Source organism: Strix aluco, chromosome W, assembly GCF_031877795.1.
Source record: "Strix aluco isolate bStrAlu1 chromosome W, bStrAlu1.hap1, whole genome shotgun sequence".
Taxonomy (NCBI): Eukaryota; Metazoa; Chordata; class Aves; order Strigiformes; family Strigidae; genus Strix; species Strix aluco.
This window is the reverse complement of record NC_133970.1, coordinates 16463193-16478816: the sequence shown is the minus strand read 5'-3', so window position 1 is coordinate 16478816 and position 15624 is coordinate 16463193. Positions and strand designations below refer to the sequence as shown.

The window sequence follows — 15624 nt, the reverse complement described above, 5'->3', positions numbered from 1 at the left end:
CAACTGGACAGGTGAGAGAAAATATGATGAAAGGCTCGTGGGTCAAGATAAGGACAGGGAGATCACTCACCAGTTACCATCATGGGCAAAGCAGACTTGACATGGGGAAAATTAATTTAATTTATTACCAATCAAATCAAAGTAGAGAAATGAGAAATAAAACCAAATCTTAAAACACCTTCCCCCCACCCCTACCTTCTTCCCAGGCTCAACTTCACTCCCAACTTCTCTACCTCCTTCCCCCGAGCAGTGCAGAGGGACAGGGGAATGGGGGTTGCGGTCAGTTCATCACACATTGTCTCTGCTGCTCCTTCTTCCTCGCTCTCTTCCTCTGCTCCAGTGTGGGGTCTTACTCATGGGAGACACTCTTCCACAAACCTCTTCACGTGGGTCCTTCCCACAGGCTGCAGTTCTTCACAAACTTCTCCAGCATGGGTCCTTTCCACAGGGGGCAGTCCTTCAGGAAGAGACTGCTCCAGCGCAGGCTCTCCACGGGGTCACAGTCTCCTTTGGGCATCCACCTGCTCCAGTGTGGGGTCCTCCACAGGCTGCAGGGGGACAACTTGCCTCACCATGGTCTTCACCATGGGGTGCAGGGGAATCTCTGCTCTGGTGCTTGGAGCACCTCCTCCCCTCCTTCTTCACTGACCTTGGTGTCTGCAGAGTTGTTTCTCTCACACATTCTCACTCCTTTCTCCCAGTTGCTGTTGTGCAGCAGTTGCAGCAGTTTTTTCCCCTTAAATATGTTATCACAGAGGCGTTACCACTGTCACTGATGGGCTCAGCCTTGGCGAACGGCAGGTCCGTCTTGGAGCCAGCTGGCATTGGCTCTGTCTGACATGGGGGAAGCTTCTGGCATCTTCTTGCAGAAGCCACCCCTGTAGCCCCCACCCTGCTACCAAAACCTTGCCATGCAAACCCAATACAGTGCTTTCAGTAGTCGACAGCAGTTGCTGTTTGTTATCGTCGTGGTTTGAACTCAGCCGGTAGCCAATCATCACGTGTCCAGTCGTTCACTTCCCCCCCCCCCCCCCCCCGTGAAATAGGGGAGGGACAAAAAAAAAAGGAAATTCGTAGGTTGAATTAAAAAAAAAATAATAATAGTAGCAAAACAACAGTAACAATAGTAAGTCCAAACAGGTAATATACAATGCAGTTGCTCACCGACCGGCACACAGCCCACTCCCAGCAGCGATCCCAACCACACCAAAAATCCCGCCTTGCTGACCAGAAAACAGAAAAAGAAAGGAGAGCACCGACATCACATGATATGGAATACTCCCATGATGATTGGCCTGGCCCTCCAGCTGTGCTCCCTCTCAGCCCAAGGAAAGTTAACTCTATCCTGGCTGAAACCAGGACAGTTATTTATTCTTAAATGCAGTGGCAGGTTAATCAAATACCTGTCAAGTTTCTTGTCAACAATATTGGGCTTCCTAGAATATGTATGACAGCTTACCTAAAGTATTTCTAGTGTTTGGCTGTCAGAACAGTTCAGAGATTTTCCTTGCTAATTTTCTTTCTGTTTATAACTAGACTACAATTTATGTTCCAGTAAAATGGCTAATGATGTAAATTGCATCAAAAGAGGAAATCAAGAGGGTCTGCAGTCAGCCATCAAAGTCCCCACATTGTAGTATTCCTATAATAAACATTTCTGCACTCTATCTTGCTTTTCTTTTTTAAACCAAGCACTAGTTTTCAAAAGTTCTGTAGGTCAGGATATTCCTGCAACCTTCTGGGCTGAGAAGGTGGTGGTTTACTTGAAAGGTAAGATTTGCAGCAAACGACTAGCTAGGTATAGATTGACATAGACCCTAAATCTAGTATGAAGAGAAATCCAGTTTATTTTAATTGCAAATGAAACATCCAGACTTGAAGTTTGAATATTTTTCCCTTTGACATGTGAGAAAATCCAAAGTATTCCTCTAGCAGGTGTCTTACTTGAATATTTTGAATATTCACAAATTTTGGGCATATTGTTTTTATCTTTCTATTATTATTTTTTAGGGATGACTGCTAAGAGAAATGAATGTCTCCTTAAATTATTTTGTCTTCAGAAATGCTTTTTATTTTTTTTTAAATTATATAGACAGAACTGTATTTCTTTTACTGGATCTGAAATACCTTTGTACCCATTTAAGAGCTACCCGAAAAATTAATCTCTCAGTTTGGGTTATTTTATTTATACACATACACACACACATGTGTATGCGCCTGCCTTCTATGAATGCATTCCTGTCAGGGGAAGCTGGGTCATATCTTTCACCAAATATGTTTTAAAACAGGTGGGTCCAAAGAAGCAGTGAAATTCACAATCCATCAGACAGTAGATGTGAGAACAATTCTATAAGAAAAATGGAGGATTTGTCTTTTTATAATCTTCTAGATAATAATAAATTCTATTGAATATTATTGCTGTCAAAACCAAAAATCAATTCTGCATTTCAGGGATGCTTGTTGTCTTGGAACCTTGTGGAGGTTTGAACTCAGCCGGCAGCCAGACGCCACGTGGCCGGCAATTCACCTCCCCCCTCCCCGATGAAATAGGGGAGGGACAAAAAGAAGAGAATTCGTAGGTTGAATAAAAAGAAAGAATTTACTAAATATAACAAGAGAACAACAGTAACAATAGTGAGTCCAAAAAGAAAAAGCAGGTAAAATGCAGCAGTGGCTTACTGAGTGCAGTGACCGCCCCCCCCAGCAACAAGACCCGACGAGCAGAAGGCGCGTGTAAGTCCCAAGTGAAAAGCAGGAGAGAGCGAGAGCCCGCCCACCTATGGGCATGACATCACATGGTATGAAATACTCCAATGAAAATTAACCCCATGCTGGTCGAAACCAGGACAAACCTAAACATGAGAAAGACATTTTGAGCATGTTCTCATCTTACCGTCATTCTTGTATTCCAGAATAGTATAGGCTTTGGTTCTTCTTTCTTGTTTTATAGGTCCATAGTGGAGAGAAGGGATTGAAACTATTAATGAAGGATTATTTAAGCAAGACCCTAATCCTGAACATTATATTTTCAGCTGAGTATGAATGGGTTGGGGTAAGACCACACAGTTCCTTGTCAAAGGAAATTTATTTGGGTCTTGCCAGAGAATACTGCCACAGAACCTGAATTTGGGTTTGTGTTTTAATCTGTCTGGCATTGTGCAGTACTGTAGTGTCTGGGAGTATAAGATTTTCTTAGAGGTAATAAATCTATAGTTATTAGACTTATAGATTAGTATATGTGTATTGAATGTATATTGGAAAGTAACAGAGAATCTCTAGGTCATTAAAATACATACATAATTTGACCACGTCAGCTTTTCTTGTTTGAGACTTATTCACTGTCAACTGCAGCTTCTGTGTGTGCTCATCTCCAGGTAGATAAAATTACAATAACCTGCATTGGAAAGAAAAGAACAGATCTTTTTGATCCCCTAAAGGTGAAAATGGATCAATTCATGTAATAAGATACCTGTGGTGAGAGCAGCCTAATTTTACCTTGAGAGTTCAAATAATTTTGGATGTTCCAACCTGCCTTCAATGAATGTTACAATGAAGCTTTTCCTTTTTCTCCTCTTCCGTCATTATTTTCTATTGTTTGCATTTTTCCCCAACTTCTTATGAGTATGTTTAGTTATGCTGATAAAAAGACTTTTAATTAGTTCTCACTGAAGTTTATGGTGCTTTATATGTTTACAGTCTCGTTAAGGTTACTTGAATAGCTGAATCAGAGCTTTATAGAAATCTGTATAAGGACCGAGTTAAGGAGGAACAAATGCTGGTTGGCTGTAGAACAGGATCTAGGGGCTTCAAATTATTAGAATAAATATGCAGTTGGTTCTCCTAGTACTGACCAGCTTTTCTATTTGTCATTGAGAACTTGGAAAGAATAAAGTTAAATAAACTTTTTAAAAGTGTACCTTATTTCTAGTATAAGAATTTCCAACTCTGAAAAAGGATGTGGTTGAAGTTTTTAGGATTGACTTGAAAAGTTAGGTATCAGATTTGTTGGACAAAGACTTTATAAAATATGCTCAATATTAAATTAAGAATATATAGATAGCATCAGTCTTGCTGACTACCCCTTCAAGAGATTCAAAACCTGTATTGGTTATTCCTTATAGAATGATGATGTTCCTAAATAAAATACTAGGTTTTAGGAGTTTTTCTTATGTAAAGAATCCATAAACTTATTACAGTAATTCAGTTATTGACTTTTGTCTGCCTGAGATCTCTTCTTTGTGATAATGTATCTATAAGCAGGTATTTACTTACCTGCAACAATAGCAGACAATTTTTCTTTCTTTCTAATCATCAATTTTACTTTCAGCTAAAAGGATAGGAACCACAGAATCATGTAAGGTGTCAGCAGCTTACATTCACTTATTCTTCTTTGTCCTGTCTGCTAGCACCTCCATTTAATTGTATGACTTGACATGAATATCTAAGAGGATGTAGTGTTTCTGTTGTAGAAGAATACTGATGATAAATGAATTTGGAATTCATAAAATGAAGCTTTTGGGTCAACAGAAAGGATTGAAATTGTATGCTAAAACATAATCTATAATAAACCAGGTACTTTTATTATCCTTTATATATATATACTGCTTGTATTTTGTATTTTATCTCTTTGGATTTGGGAACAGTTTTAAGGAGATGTGTTATAGAAGTTCTTCAGGTGATTCCAGCTGCTTTCAAAAAATCAAAATAATATTAGTAGTTGTAGAGAGACTGCATAAAGGAAACAGTATATTAAGGTGGTTCTCATCTTTTTTGGGAATATGATAGCCCTATGCTCCTCAGTGTGATAGTACTCTTCATTAAAATCAAAATACTTAAAAACAGTGTTTGTCTGCCGGTCTCAGACCAGCCGGGATCAGGACATGAATCCTGACAAACTCACTCAGGTTTGTTGAAGGGGGAGCATTGTCAAGAGCAAATGCTGCTGCACTGTCTGCAAGCTCCCAATTTATTCCCACTTGTTTACATAGGTTTGTTTTTACTTCTACATCCTACTGACCTTCAGGTTTTGCCTGTTTACTGCTCACATGCTCACCACACTCTGCAGGTGATGTTTTTTCCTGCTGTTTTTCACACAACACGGTGTTCCGTAATGTTGCCTCAGTTATCCACAATCATTCTTCTAACCTCAAGGTCAGTTTACATTTTGCTAACCACCAGTTCTTAATTCCCACATTTGTCATCAACAGTCATAGCTGTGAAGCAGATTAAAGTTGTAAAGTTGCTTGCAACAGATTCTTATGTTGAAAATAGGATGCAAGGGAAAGGAAACAGCCATCTCTGACATGAAAACTGAGGCAGATCCTATTAACTTTTAACCTGTTGCAATGTACCTGGACAGCATATGCTGTTATTTCTTTCCCCTCTGCCCTCCCCAGCTGTCTTTCTGTAGATCCAAAAATTACTACTTCAGACTCTTTGACTAAAAAAATGAGAGTTCTGTCGCAATTGTGATCAAGTCCATTATGAAATGCAACTCACCACAGCCCATGTTTTGAGATAAATTGTCTCTGCCTGTCTTTTGCAGTAGGTTTCAAATGGGTGACAGATGATGATTTTGAATTATTATGTTCTGTCTGTGCTTTGTGCTGGCTAACAATAGGGTAGTAGACACCTCTGAAATAACTTGCTGTTGCTTCAGAGAATCAGAAAGGGATGCTATTGCTGTCCTGTCAGATTTAAATAATATAACTTCAAATTTATGATGATTAGGGTAATCATTGCTGAGGTCCAAAATGGGGAGCTCAAGGTAGTGATGAATATAGTGAATGATACTTTAAGCATTATGTCCTTTGTGTTTTCTGAGCAGATTGTGCTCATGAATGGCTTCAGTATAGGTAGCCCAATGATGTATGATTATTTTTTTAATTTTTTTTTGAGCTCTTTATACCAAAGACTAACTGAATAGTTCTAGCCATAACTATTCAGGTTGTGAAAACTATTCAGCTTTTGAAATAAGTTTGTCCACTGTAGTGTGGGTTATCACTGAAGGGGATGCTCTTGCCTTTTGCTATCTGTCCCAACCATGTTCCTTCCCTTTCCCATGCTGCCTCTGCAATTTGTTTATCTTTTCAATGAATCAGGTGAAGAGACTGACCATTAGCTTTCAGACAGGCCACGTTCTTATCTAGTTGACTACACAAATGCTACTGTGGCATCAAGAGAGATAGCAGCAATGTGTTGCGATGGGGTAAAAAAATAAATACTTTGTCTTCAGCAGAAGTTCATGATTTGTTGGACTGCATTCTCGGATTTAGCCCTCAAATGGCTAAAAATGAAGACATGGGTGAGGGCATACCTTCTCAAGTTACATGTTTTTGTGCAAGGTTCAAATGAGATGCTGTGACATTGATTTGAAAGGTCATAAAACTGAAATGAGTCTCTCGAAGGAAGAATAGTTGAAGTAGTGTACAGAGAATAGTGGTTCAAAAGAGATGCTTATGTTGGGAAAGTAATTAAGCACTCGCTTCCCTGAGGGGGAAGGAGTGATCAAGCGGCTGCAGTGGTGCTCAGTTGCCCTCTGGGCTCAAACCACAACAGAATACTAGTGCTATTTAAGAGCATTAAATAGTGGAATGACTTGCATCTATAAATAGTGATCTTTGATCTTCAATCTAAGTGTTTTGAGACTGTTAGGAATTTGAAATATAATATGAGAACAGCGTTAAAAGTTCAAACCAAATCCTTGTTCCATAACCTGTAACCAGCAATAGTCAGGCCATGTTCTGAAATGACTATTCCTCCAGTGTACACTGACTTCAACTGGGTGGGAGCTTCCCAGGCCATGCGTGGCTTACAGATCCATTGCTGTCTGTCAAACTTCATTATCAATCTCCTATGAATTTAACTCTTCTTTTAAAGGTGTTTGGTTTTTTTAAAACTTTTGTCTTCCTATAAAAACAGTTGAATAGAAACATTGAAAAGAAGTTGGCCTTTGACTTTTCCAACCTGTGAGCTATCTTCATTTACCACCTTCTAGCTCTTGTCTGTGGAAAAAGAAAAAAATAATTGATTCCTGTGCAAATAGTACATTATTCTATATTGCTATTCTCCCTCTATGTACATTATTATTCTCTCTACCCCTTTTATTCAGTGTCCATCTATAGCCTCTTTAATAGGCAGTAGTTCTATAATGCTGAGCAGTATTGTTTCTCTTTTGTGCACCTTTTTGTAGTTATGCTTTATGCCATTTAAAGTAGGTGTCAAGGAACTGTTTGTAATGTTGAAGATAAATGTCTGCTTCTACTCTTTCAGGTATACCAGGAAGTTTGAGTTAATTTAGACTGTTGTGTGTTAAACTGACCTTCTGTGAAGGTTCCTTCAGTTGTCTGAGGTCTTTGCAGTAAATGCTTAAAACAATCAGTCTGTCTGCCTGAACTATCTGGATTGAAAAATGTTCAGGATGACACTGACTGTTACAAAAAATCTTTTTCCTTGCTGTTTAATAGCAGTATAATATCTGTATAATGAAATATGATGTTCCTTCTCTTGTGGATCACCTGCAAACTTTGAGCCTGGGAAAAAAAACACCAAAAAACCCAAACCAGAAGGTGAGGCAGTATATATGTTCTATGACTTTAATGTCATCTAGCCCACTAGAGCAATCAGTTCCATTTATGAAGACCATAATCTTTTTGAGTTGACTTTCAGGATCACTTGATTAAAAACTGATAGATGGTTGTGCAGTCTCTATCCTTGGAGGTTTTCAGGACTTGCCTGGATAGAACCCTGAGCAACTTGATCTGACTTCATAGCTGAACCTGGTTTGAGCAGGAGGTTGGACTAGAAATCTCTGTGGTCCTTTCCAACCTGAATTATCCTATGATCCTGTATTTCTCTGCAACCCGCAGACTGAGTCCATATATGTTGAATAACTGCTGGAACCGAGGAGTTTACATCTAGTAATTGCTGCTGGGTGTGGTGCAGTTAACATCACTTCATTGAAAAATACTTGAAAAATAAATTCAGTTTTCATTACTAAACAGGGGAAAAAATTTCTAGCACTTGAATTGTTTGCATAATAATATAACACTTTTTGTGAATAGAAAGAAGTGTATATTTATCATGCAACAGCTGTTTGTCCAACAGATTTTTAGTTTGCATATGTGTTGTCTGATTTTAGAAATTATTTTTATGTAAAGAGATTATTTGATTGAAAATAGTAGAATGTAGGAGTCATCTTTTTTGTTTGTTTGGGTTGTTTTGGGGTAGGGGGTTTTTTTGATTTTTTTTTTTTTCATCAAGCAAATACTGCGCATTATCTTGCATGTTTTTTGTCAAAGGAATGTCTGGTGCCAACCAAAATCTTAATTTACAGAATGGCTGACTTATGAGAGTAGCTGATACTCGCAAAGTATCAGCTCTGGAGTAGAAGGCTGATTAGACAACTTCTCAAATGCCTTTCCAACCTTGTATTTGTGGCCTTTAAAATAAATGTCTGTGACATATTTCAGTAATTACTTTCTAGAGATTCAGAACTTTTGTAGACTTTTCGGAAGTATTAGTCATCTATATAATACAGCTCTTGAAAATAGCTAAGTGCTAAATGGAAAAAAATATTATCATGTTCCTAGAAATCTATATTTAATGGCATGCATTAGTGACTGGTTTGTGTGTTTAGCAGACTTCAGATGTATGCATCTGATATCTCTATACATTGGCAGCTTTTATTTGCAAATAGCATAACATTGCATTGCTCTTGATTTAAGCTAGTCTTTGTTACTGTTAGGATAAATTTTCTGAAAGGGAGTGTTCTCTTTTTTTTTTTTTTTCTTGTTTCCTGTACTTTTCTCTAAAGAATCATAAAGTGGATGTTTTCAGAGATGCATCTCACTAAAGGAGTTCTGGAAGGCCTTTCTGGATCATACCAAGTGTTTCTACAGTCATTTCTCAAAAGACAAATAATTTCTCAGAATTATTTTGGTTTGTCTTAGTGTGCTGGGTTTGTGTGTGGTGGAGATTTTTGGTAGCAGGGGAGGGGGCTACAGTAGTGGCTCCCTGTGAGAAACTTCTTAAAGCTCCCCCAGCTCCAAGTTGGACCCACCTCTGGCCAAGGATGAGCCAATTAGCAATGGTGGCCATGCCTCTGTGATAACATATTTAAGAAGGGAAACCTGAGAGGGGTTGGGGACTTTGAGGACGAGTTATGAGAAGGACACCTATGCAAACACCAAGGTCAGTGGAAGGAAGGAGGAGGAAAGGGGGGAGGTGTGCCGGAGAAGAGAGCCCCCCTCTATTTCATGGTGAGACGGCAGGGCTGCCCTCCCTGCCACCCATGGAGGTCACCGGAGGAGCAGAGACCCGCCTGTGGAGGACCCCCAGGACTCTGTGGGAAGAAGCCCCTGCTGTTGTAGTTCGGCACTGGGAGGACTGCAACATGTGGAGGTGACCCATGCTAGAGCATCTCCAGAAGAATGCATCCTGTTGGGAGGACTAACAATGGAGAAAGTTTGTGGAGGACTGTCTCCCATGAGAGGGATGCCACGTGGAGCAGGGGGAAGAATGCAGAAGAGTGCTTCCCCCCCAGGTTGGAGGACAAAGCTGTGGACTGACTGCATCCTCCATCCCCTGCCCCTGTGCTGGAACAGAACTGAGCTGGGGAAGAAGGGAGACGTGGGGGGAAGTGGTTTTTTTCTGTCTCTTACGTGTCGTTATCCTTAGTGTTTTGAGTGACCTCCTTTTTCTTCCCCTAAGGAGCCTGTCTTTTGCTTGTGGCTGTTAATGGGTGAGCGACCCCTCCCTGTCCTTATCTTGATTCCTGAGCCTTTTGATTCATTTTTACTCCTTCCCAGCGCTGGGGGAGAAGGGGTGAGTGAATGGTTGTGTGGTGCTCAGTTGCCCTCTGGGCTCAAACCATGACACTTAGATACTGTTCTTGCATGTTTTTTAATATTTAACTGTTGGCTACTCTGTAATTAAAATAGGATCCTTTTTATAAGTTTGGGGGTTTTGGGTCATAATTTTTGAGCAATGGAATACCAAAGTCAATACATGTGAAACAAAGAGCTGTACTCAACAGTCAGGATTGAGTATAACTGTTAAGCAGGGATTCTTTATTCGCAGCGCTGGGCAGCACTGGGGATCGCTCCACCACAAGTGCCACACTTACTAACAAAACTCTCTGACCAATATACACAAAAAGCATACATATGCATCAGATCTCCTAGAAAAGGCAGTCTTATGCTAATGGCTTCTCAGAATTCATTTACATAGTCTGAGCATGTGTAGTAAAAATAGAGTGAGGGTCTTCTCCCCTCCTTAGGGGTCCCCACAGCCTTTCTCACGCTATCCGTTAGTGAACTTCAGGTTTCTTGTGTCCATATGTGGTCATGGAGTGACCTCATCTGTCCTTCAGCTCCTGTTTTTCCAAGGAGGTTAGTTCAGACCAGCTTCCAGTCACTTATCTTGGCACTGGCGTCTTCTTAGGCACTTGTTTTTTAGGTTCCTGCTATTAGGGATGTACTCAGGGAGTTTTCCAGACTGTCCAAGGCCTGTTTTAATTTTACTAGGCAAGGAGTTAAAGGTTTCAAAACATCTTACAAGTGGGTAATGACTACAGAGGGTAGTTAGGAAAAGAGTATAAATGAAATTATATACCTTGCAGTAAAATATGGGAAAAATAAAAGCTAGTAAAACACAAGTGATGGTTAACATTAAAACTAAATGTCCTACTTTACTGGTTCCTATACATTAGCAAGGTCAGGAGGTCTTGTAATTTCAAGTATACTTGTAGCAACTTCCCTTCACATGTATATTTTAGATATTGAGTAAATGTATTCGGTCAAATATTCTGTTCTGCCATTTAAGCAGACAGCTGTCAAAGTAGAAATATAGTTGAAAAAGCATGGTAGATGTCATGTGGTTCAATAAATAAATGTGGCTTGCAATTTTGCAGTCTGTATAAGAACAACTGTATTGGGTTTGCATGGCAAAGTTTTGGTAGCAGGGGGGCTACAAGGGTGGCTTCTGTGAGAAGCTGCTAGAAGCTTCCCCTGTGTCTGACAGAGCCAATGCCAGCTGGCTCCAAGACAGACCCACTGCTGGCCAAGGCTGAACAAATTAGTGATGGTGGTAGCACCTCTGTGATAACACATTTAAGAAGGGGAAAAAATTGTGCAAGAGCAACTGCAGCCGGAGAGAGGAGTGAGAATATGTGAGAGAAACAACCCTGCAGACACCAAGGTCAGTGAAGAAGGAGGGGGAGGAGGTGCTCCAGGCACTAGAGCAGAGATTCCCCTGCAGCCCATGGTGCAGCTCATGGTGAGGCAGGCTGTCCCCCTGCAGCCCATGGAGGTCCACAATGGAGCAGATAGCCACCTGCAGCCCGTGGAGGACCCCACACTGGAGCAGGTGGATGTGCCCAAAGGAGGCTGTGACCCCGTGGAGAGTCTGCGCTGGAGCAGTTGCCTAGCAGGACTTGTGGACCTGTGGAGATGTCACCAAGCGGGATAAAAGACTTTATCAACACCAATGGGATGTAGATAAGCAGACACTCCTTTATTAACGGCCGGGTGTGTAGGGGGGTCGTCTCACCAACAACGCCCACCTAACTCGTGTAGCATGCTGATTATAGAGGATATAATGATGCATAGTAAACAGATTGTCATATATAGTCATATCAATTCTAATTCATTTTCTTAATCCCACCCCTTTCTGGTCATGCGCATTTTGTCTTTAAATTGAGTCGGGGGCTGCTTTTATGACCACCACGGACCACTGACTCAAAAGAAAGACCCTCCAATGTCCTTGACTCAAGGACTTTGGCTCACATTACAGTTTTAACATGCTTCAAGGTCTCTTCACAACGTATCCTTTAGAATATCCTGGTTGACAGGGCAATAAATTGTCCTTACTAAACAGTCTAACAATAGTACCTGGTCATGAATCTTATTTTTTTAATAGAAATCTGGTTAGTGATTATTACCGGCCTACGCAGCCTTAGCCTGGGGCTTTACAAAGGACTTTGTAGCAGCATGACTGGTTGTATGGTTACTCTAAACTAAATACAATATTTCTATGGCTACTTAAAACATTGCACAACTATCTTTTTATAAAACCGATACTCCTGTAAAATTCCATTTAATTGATTAGGCCTAATCATTCCTTATTTAAATCAAGATCACCAAAAATCATTAAAATCAGCTCAAATTAATAACAAATCAGTAACAGAGAGGAGCCCACATGCTGGAGCAGGTTTGCTGGCAGGACTTGTGACCCCATGGGTGACCCACGCTGGAGCAGTCTGTTCCTGAAGGACTGCAGCCCTGTGGGAAGGACTCACGTTGGAGAAGTTCATGGAGGACTGTCTCCCGTGGCTGGGACACCATGCTGGAGCAGGGGAAGAGTGTGAGGAGTCCTCCCCCTGAGGAGGAAGGAGTGGCAGAAACAACTGACAGCAACCCCCATTCCCTGTCCCATCCGCCTGTACCACCTGGGGGGGGAGGTAGAGAATTCAGGAGTAAAGTTAAGCCCAGGAAGAAGGGAGGAGGTGGGGGGAAGGTGTTTTTAAAATTTGGGGTTTATTTCTCATTATCCTACTCTGATTTGATTGGTAATAAATTAAATTAATTTTTTCCCTAAGTCGAGTCTCTTTTGCCCGTGACGGTAATTGCTGAGTGATCTCCCTGTACTTATCTCCACCCATGAGCCTTTCATTATATTTTCTCTCCCCTGTCCAGCTGAGGAGGGGGAGTGATAGGGAAGCTTTGGTGGGCACCTGGAGTCCAGCTAGGGTCAACCCACCACAACAACATGCATCAAGTTTTAGAAATATATGTTTTCAAAGGATTTAAATGACAAAATAGTAGCTGTTCCAAATATTTGCTTGAAAACTTTTGTCTTTTAGTTTACTATATTCAAGTTTAAAATCTGTTCTGTGGTTTGTGCTGATTGCCACATTTGTGTTTGGACTTTTAATTTCCAATATACTCCGTATTTTATGTAATATTGATTTTTCAGGTTATTATTACTTCATTGGTGCCATATTGTTTATGGATGTAAAATCATGTTAATATTTGTTAGGAAATTCAAATAAGCCTGTATGATGTCAGTAATGCCAAATGCTTGATGTCTTAAAAATGAAATAAGTTTATTTTGACTACATATAAACTACACTTTATATCTCGTGGTTATTGATATCTTGCTGTTTTGTTTTTTATCACTTTCCTGAAGTTTCCCTGCTCTTCAAAGAGCAGAGACTAAGTGTCAAAACTAATAGGGTCTGTTTTCTCTTTCATGTTTTCAATACAAGAATGGTAGTTTACTAGTGATGCTACTTCAAAAGCGTATGAGGGCCAGAGAACTGCTTAGAGAATGCAGTAAGCCTCTTTTTCTATTTTCTTTCAGGTGGAGATGGAAATATCTTACTGTCTTTCATTCTTCACAGGGATACACATCATTCTGGAACGATTGCATCTCCTCAGGATTGCGTGGCTGTATGTTAATTGAACTGGCATTGCGAGGGCGTCTTCAGTTGGAGGCTTGTGGAATGAGGCGCAAAAGTCTATTAACAAGAAAGGTAAGTGGATGAAAATGGTCACATTTACTTTTGTGTCATGCTTCAGGCAATACAGTAGCTATAAATACAATTGGTTGTAAGAAAAAGATATTTTTTTTCTTTCTTTATATGGGGATAAGTTATATGGACCTAAGTTAGATGCAGAGAGTTATTACCTAAAGAGTTTAAACGGTGAGCTGAAGTGCCTTGTAAAATCTTCTGTACTTGTTCTCTGCTCCTGTTTGTTCTCTCGATGTGTTCCTGCTGCTGTTGGGAACCTTGCACAAACAGTTGGCAATGGCTCTGGCCAGGGTGTGGTGGCAGTGGTTGCTGCTGAGAGACAATAGCACCAGTTGTAATCTGCTGAAGGAACTGGATTTTGCATTGTTGGTGAGATGTGGGCTGGGGCTGAGAGGGATGGCTAATTGACAGCCTGACAGATGTATCCTGCAAGTCACGGGTTTAATTCTGGTGTACACAATGTTGCAGTTAGTGCTTGCAATGCATGGGAAGGAAACAATCCTTGTACTTTGGGCCCCTGAGAACACAAAACTGTATCTAGTTTAAGCATGTGACCAGTGTGTTAAATTTGTTGTACTCACTGACCTTTAAGATGGGCAAATTTTTAATGTTCATTGAATTAGACTGAAGATTTGAGGTGCCTTAATTTATTATTTTTGCCACTGGATTTTTTTCCTTGGTACAAAATGTGCAAAGTCACGCTGTTTGAAGAATTTTTACTTCAGCATTAGAGGATACTTGTAAAATAAGTTTATTAAAAACATGGTCAAATGTTGTCTGTCCATCACAAATAAATTTTCTTTTATGACATGTTTCCCTGTCAATATTATCCCTTGCTAAATTTTTTAAAGGAAAGCTTACAAATTTCCCAACCTTCTCCCAGCTTCCTCCTCTTCTGAAGAATTTAACCTCTGTTCAAACAGCTCCTACTTCTTTTAGCTTCATTTAAGCATATTGATTTGTTTTTACATTTTTAATTTTTTTTCCTCCTAAGCTTTTGGCTCCTTAGGCATTCAGGAATGTTCTTTAGCAGTTATGTTCATTCTACACAAACCTTGTCGGCTCTATCTAACTGAAATTTTAATTGTGTCTTTTTAGGAAAATGGAAAAATAACCTGTGTATATCTTCAATAAAGAATACAAGCAAAAATATTATTTTCCTTTTTTTAATTTTATCATGTGATTTTTGGGAGTGGGTTGCTGTGTTTGTTTCATTTTTTATTTTTTTTCACTATTGTTTAAGGAGAGCTAAAAGCTACCCAATATTAAATGCTTTGTTCTTTCTGCTGTTGTAAGGCAATCGATTTCTTTTTGCAGGTAGGGGAGTTCTATGAAAATATCTTAATATAAAATTCAAATGAAGATTGATTTCTGCTTAAGGAATTTCTTGCAAATAAAATCCCTAACTACTGATATATATGATGTTTCTTCTCCCCTTGCCCCACCTCTCTCAATTTAGAAATCCTTCTCATGAATGACTTGTGTTGTTTTATACCTTATTTGAAGTCTTGCATTAACACTAAATTTCAGTCTTATTTCTGTGTTTGCTAGGATTTAATTGTCTCAACTCTACTAAGTGTCCCCCTCATCCCCCTTTTGCAGGCTTTGCTCCCCTTTGTTAAAGGATTTCACCAGACTGCGGGTACCTCTAGGCTTGCTTTATTAACAACTCAGAGTTGGGCCATCACCTCAGTGAGTGGCAACAGCTAATAAAAAGCGCCTTCTATATATACGATTCTACATAACATTATGCAATACAAAGAGTCTTTGGTGATTTTCCAGGAACTTATGGTTCTCAATTCATCATCAATTTCAAAAGTCCATTATATTCCACAATTTCGCCTAGTTCCCATCGTTCTGTTCCAATTCTTCTTCTGATGCCACTGCTCACTGATGCAGTCTTCAGTCATCATGGTTACTTATCTTCTGAACAATCTGTCAGTATTGTCCCTAGAGCACCTGTGCTCTATTAATTAAACCTATAAAACAATATCTATTTATGAATTATTCCTGCTATTAATAATATCCTAAGAGAAAAGAGTTTTTCTAAAGCTTGTTCCTTTTACACCCTTGCCCTCAGCTTTCTCTGT

General features: G+C 39.8%; 1 protein-coding gene and 1 long non-coding RNA gene across 3 annotated transcripts in view; both read left to right on the top strand.

The window, feature by feature from the left end:
• LOC141917666 (uncharacterized) overlaps positions 1 to 15624 on the top strand; it is a 407503-nt gene that overhangs the window by 310249 nt on the left and 81630 nt on the right. The window lies entirely within an intron of this gene.
• The window catches only part of LOC141917664 (Golgi phosphoprotein 3-like), an 83047-nt gene that overhangs the window by 23889 nt on the left and 43534 nt on the right, over positions 1 to 15624 (top strand). The window contains exon 2 of one of the 2 annotated variants that reach the window (XM_074811040.1): positions 13403 to 13534. In XM_074811040.1, the coding sequence (XP_074667141.1) occupies positions 13403 to 13534 (132 nt within the window). Of the gene's footprint in view, positions 1 to 13362; positions 13535 to 15624 lie in introns of both variants that reach the window. The other variant, XM_074811041.1, reaches the window with a different exon arrangement.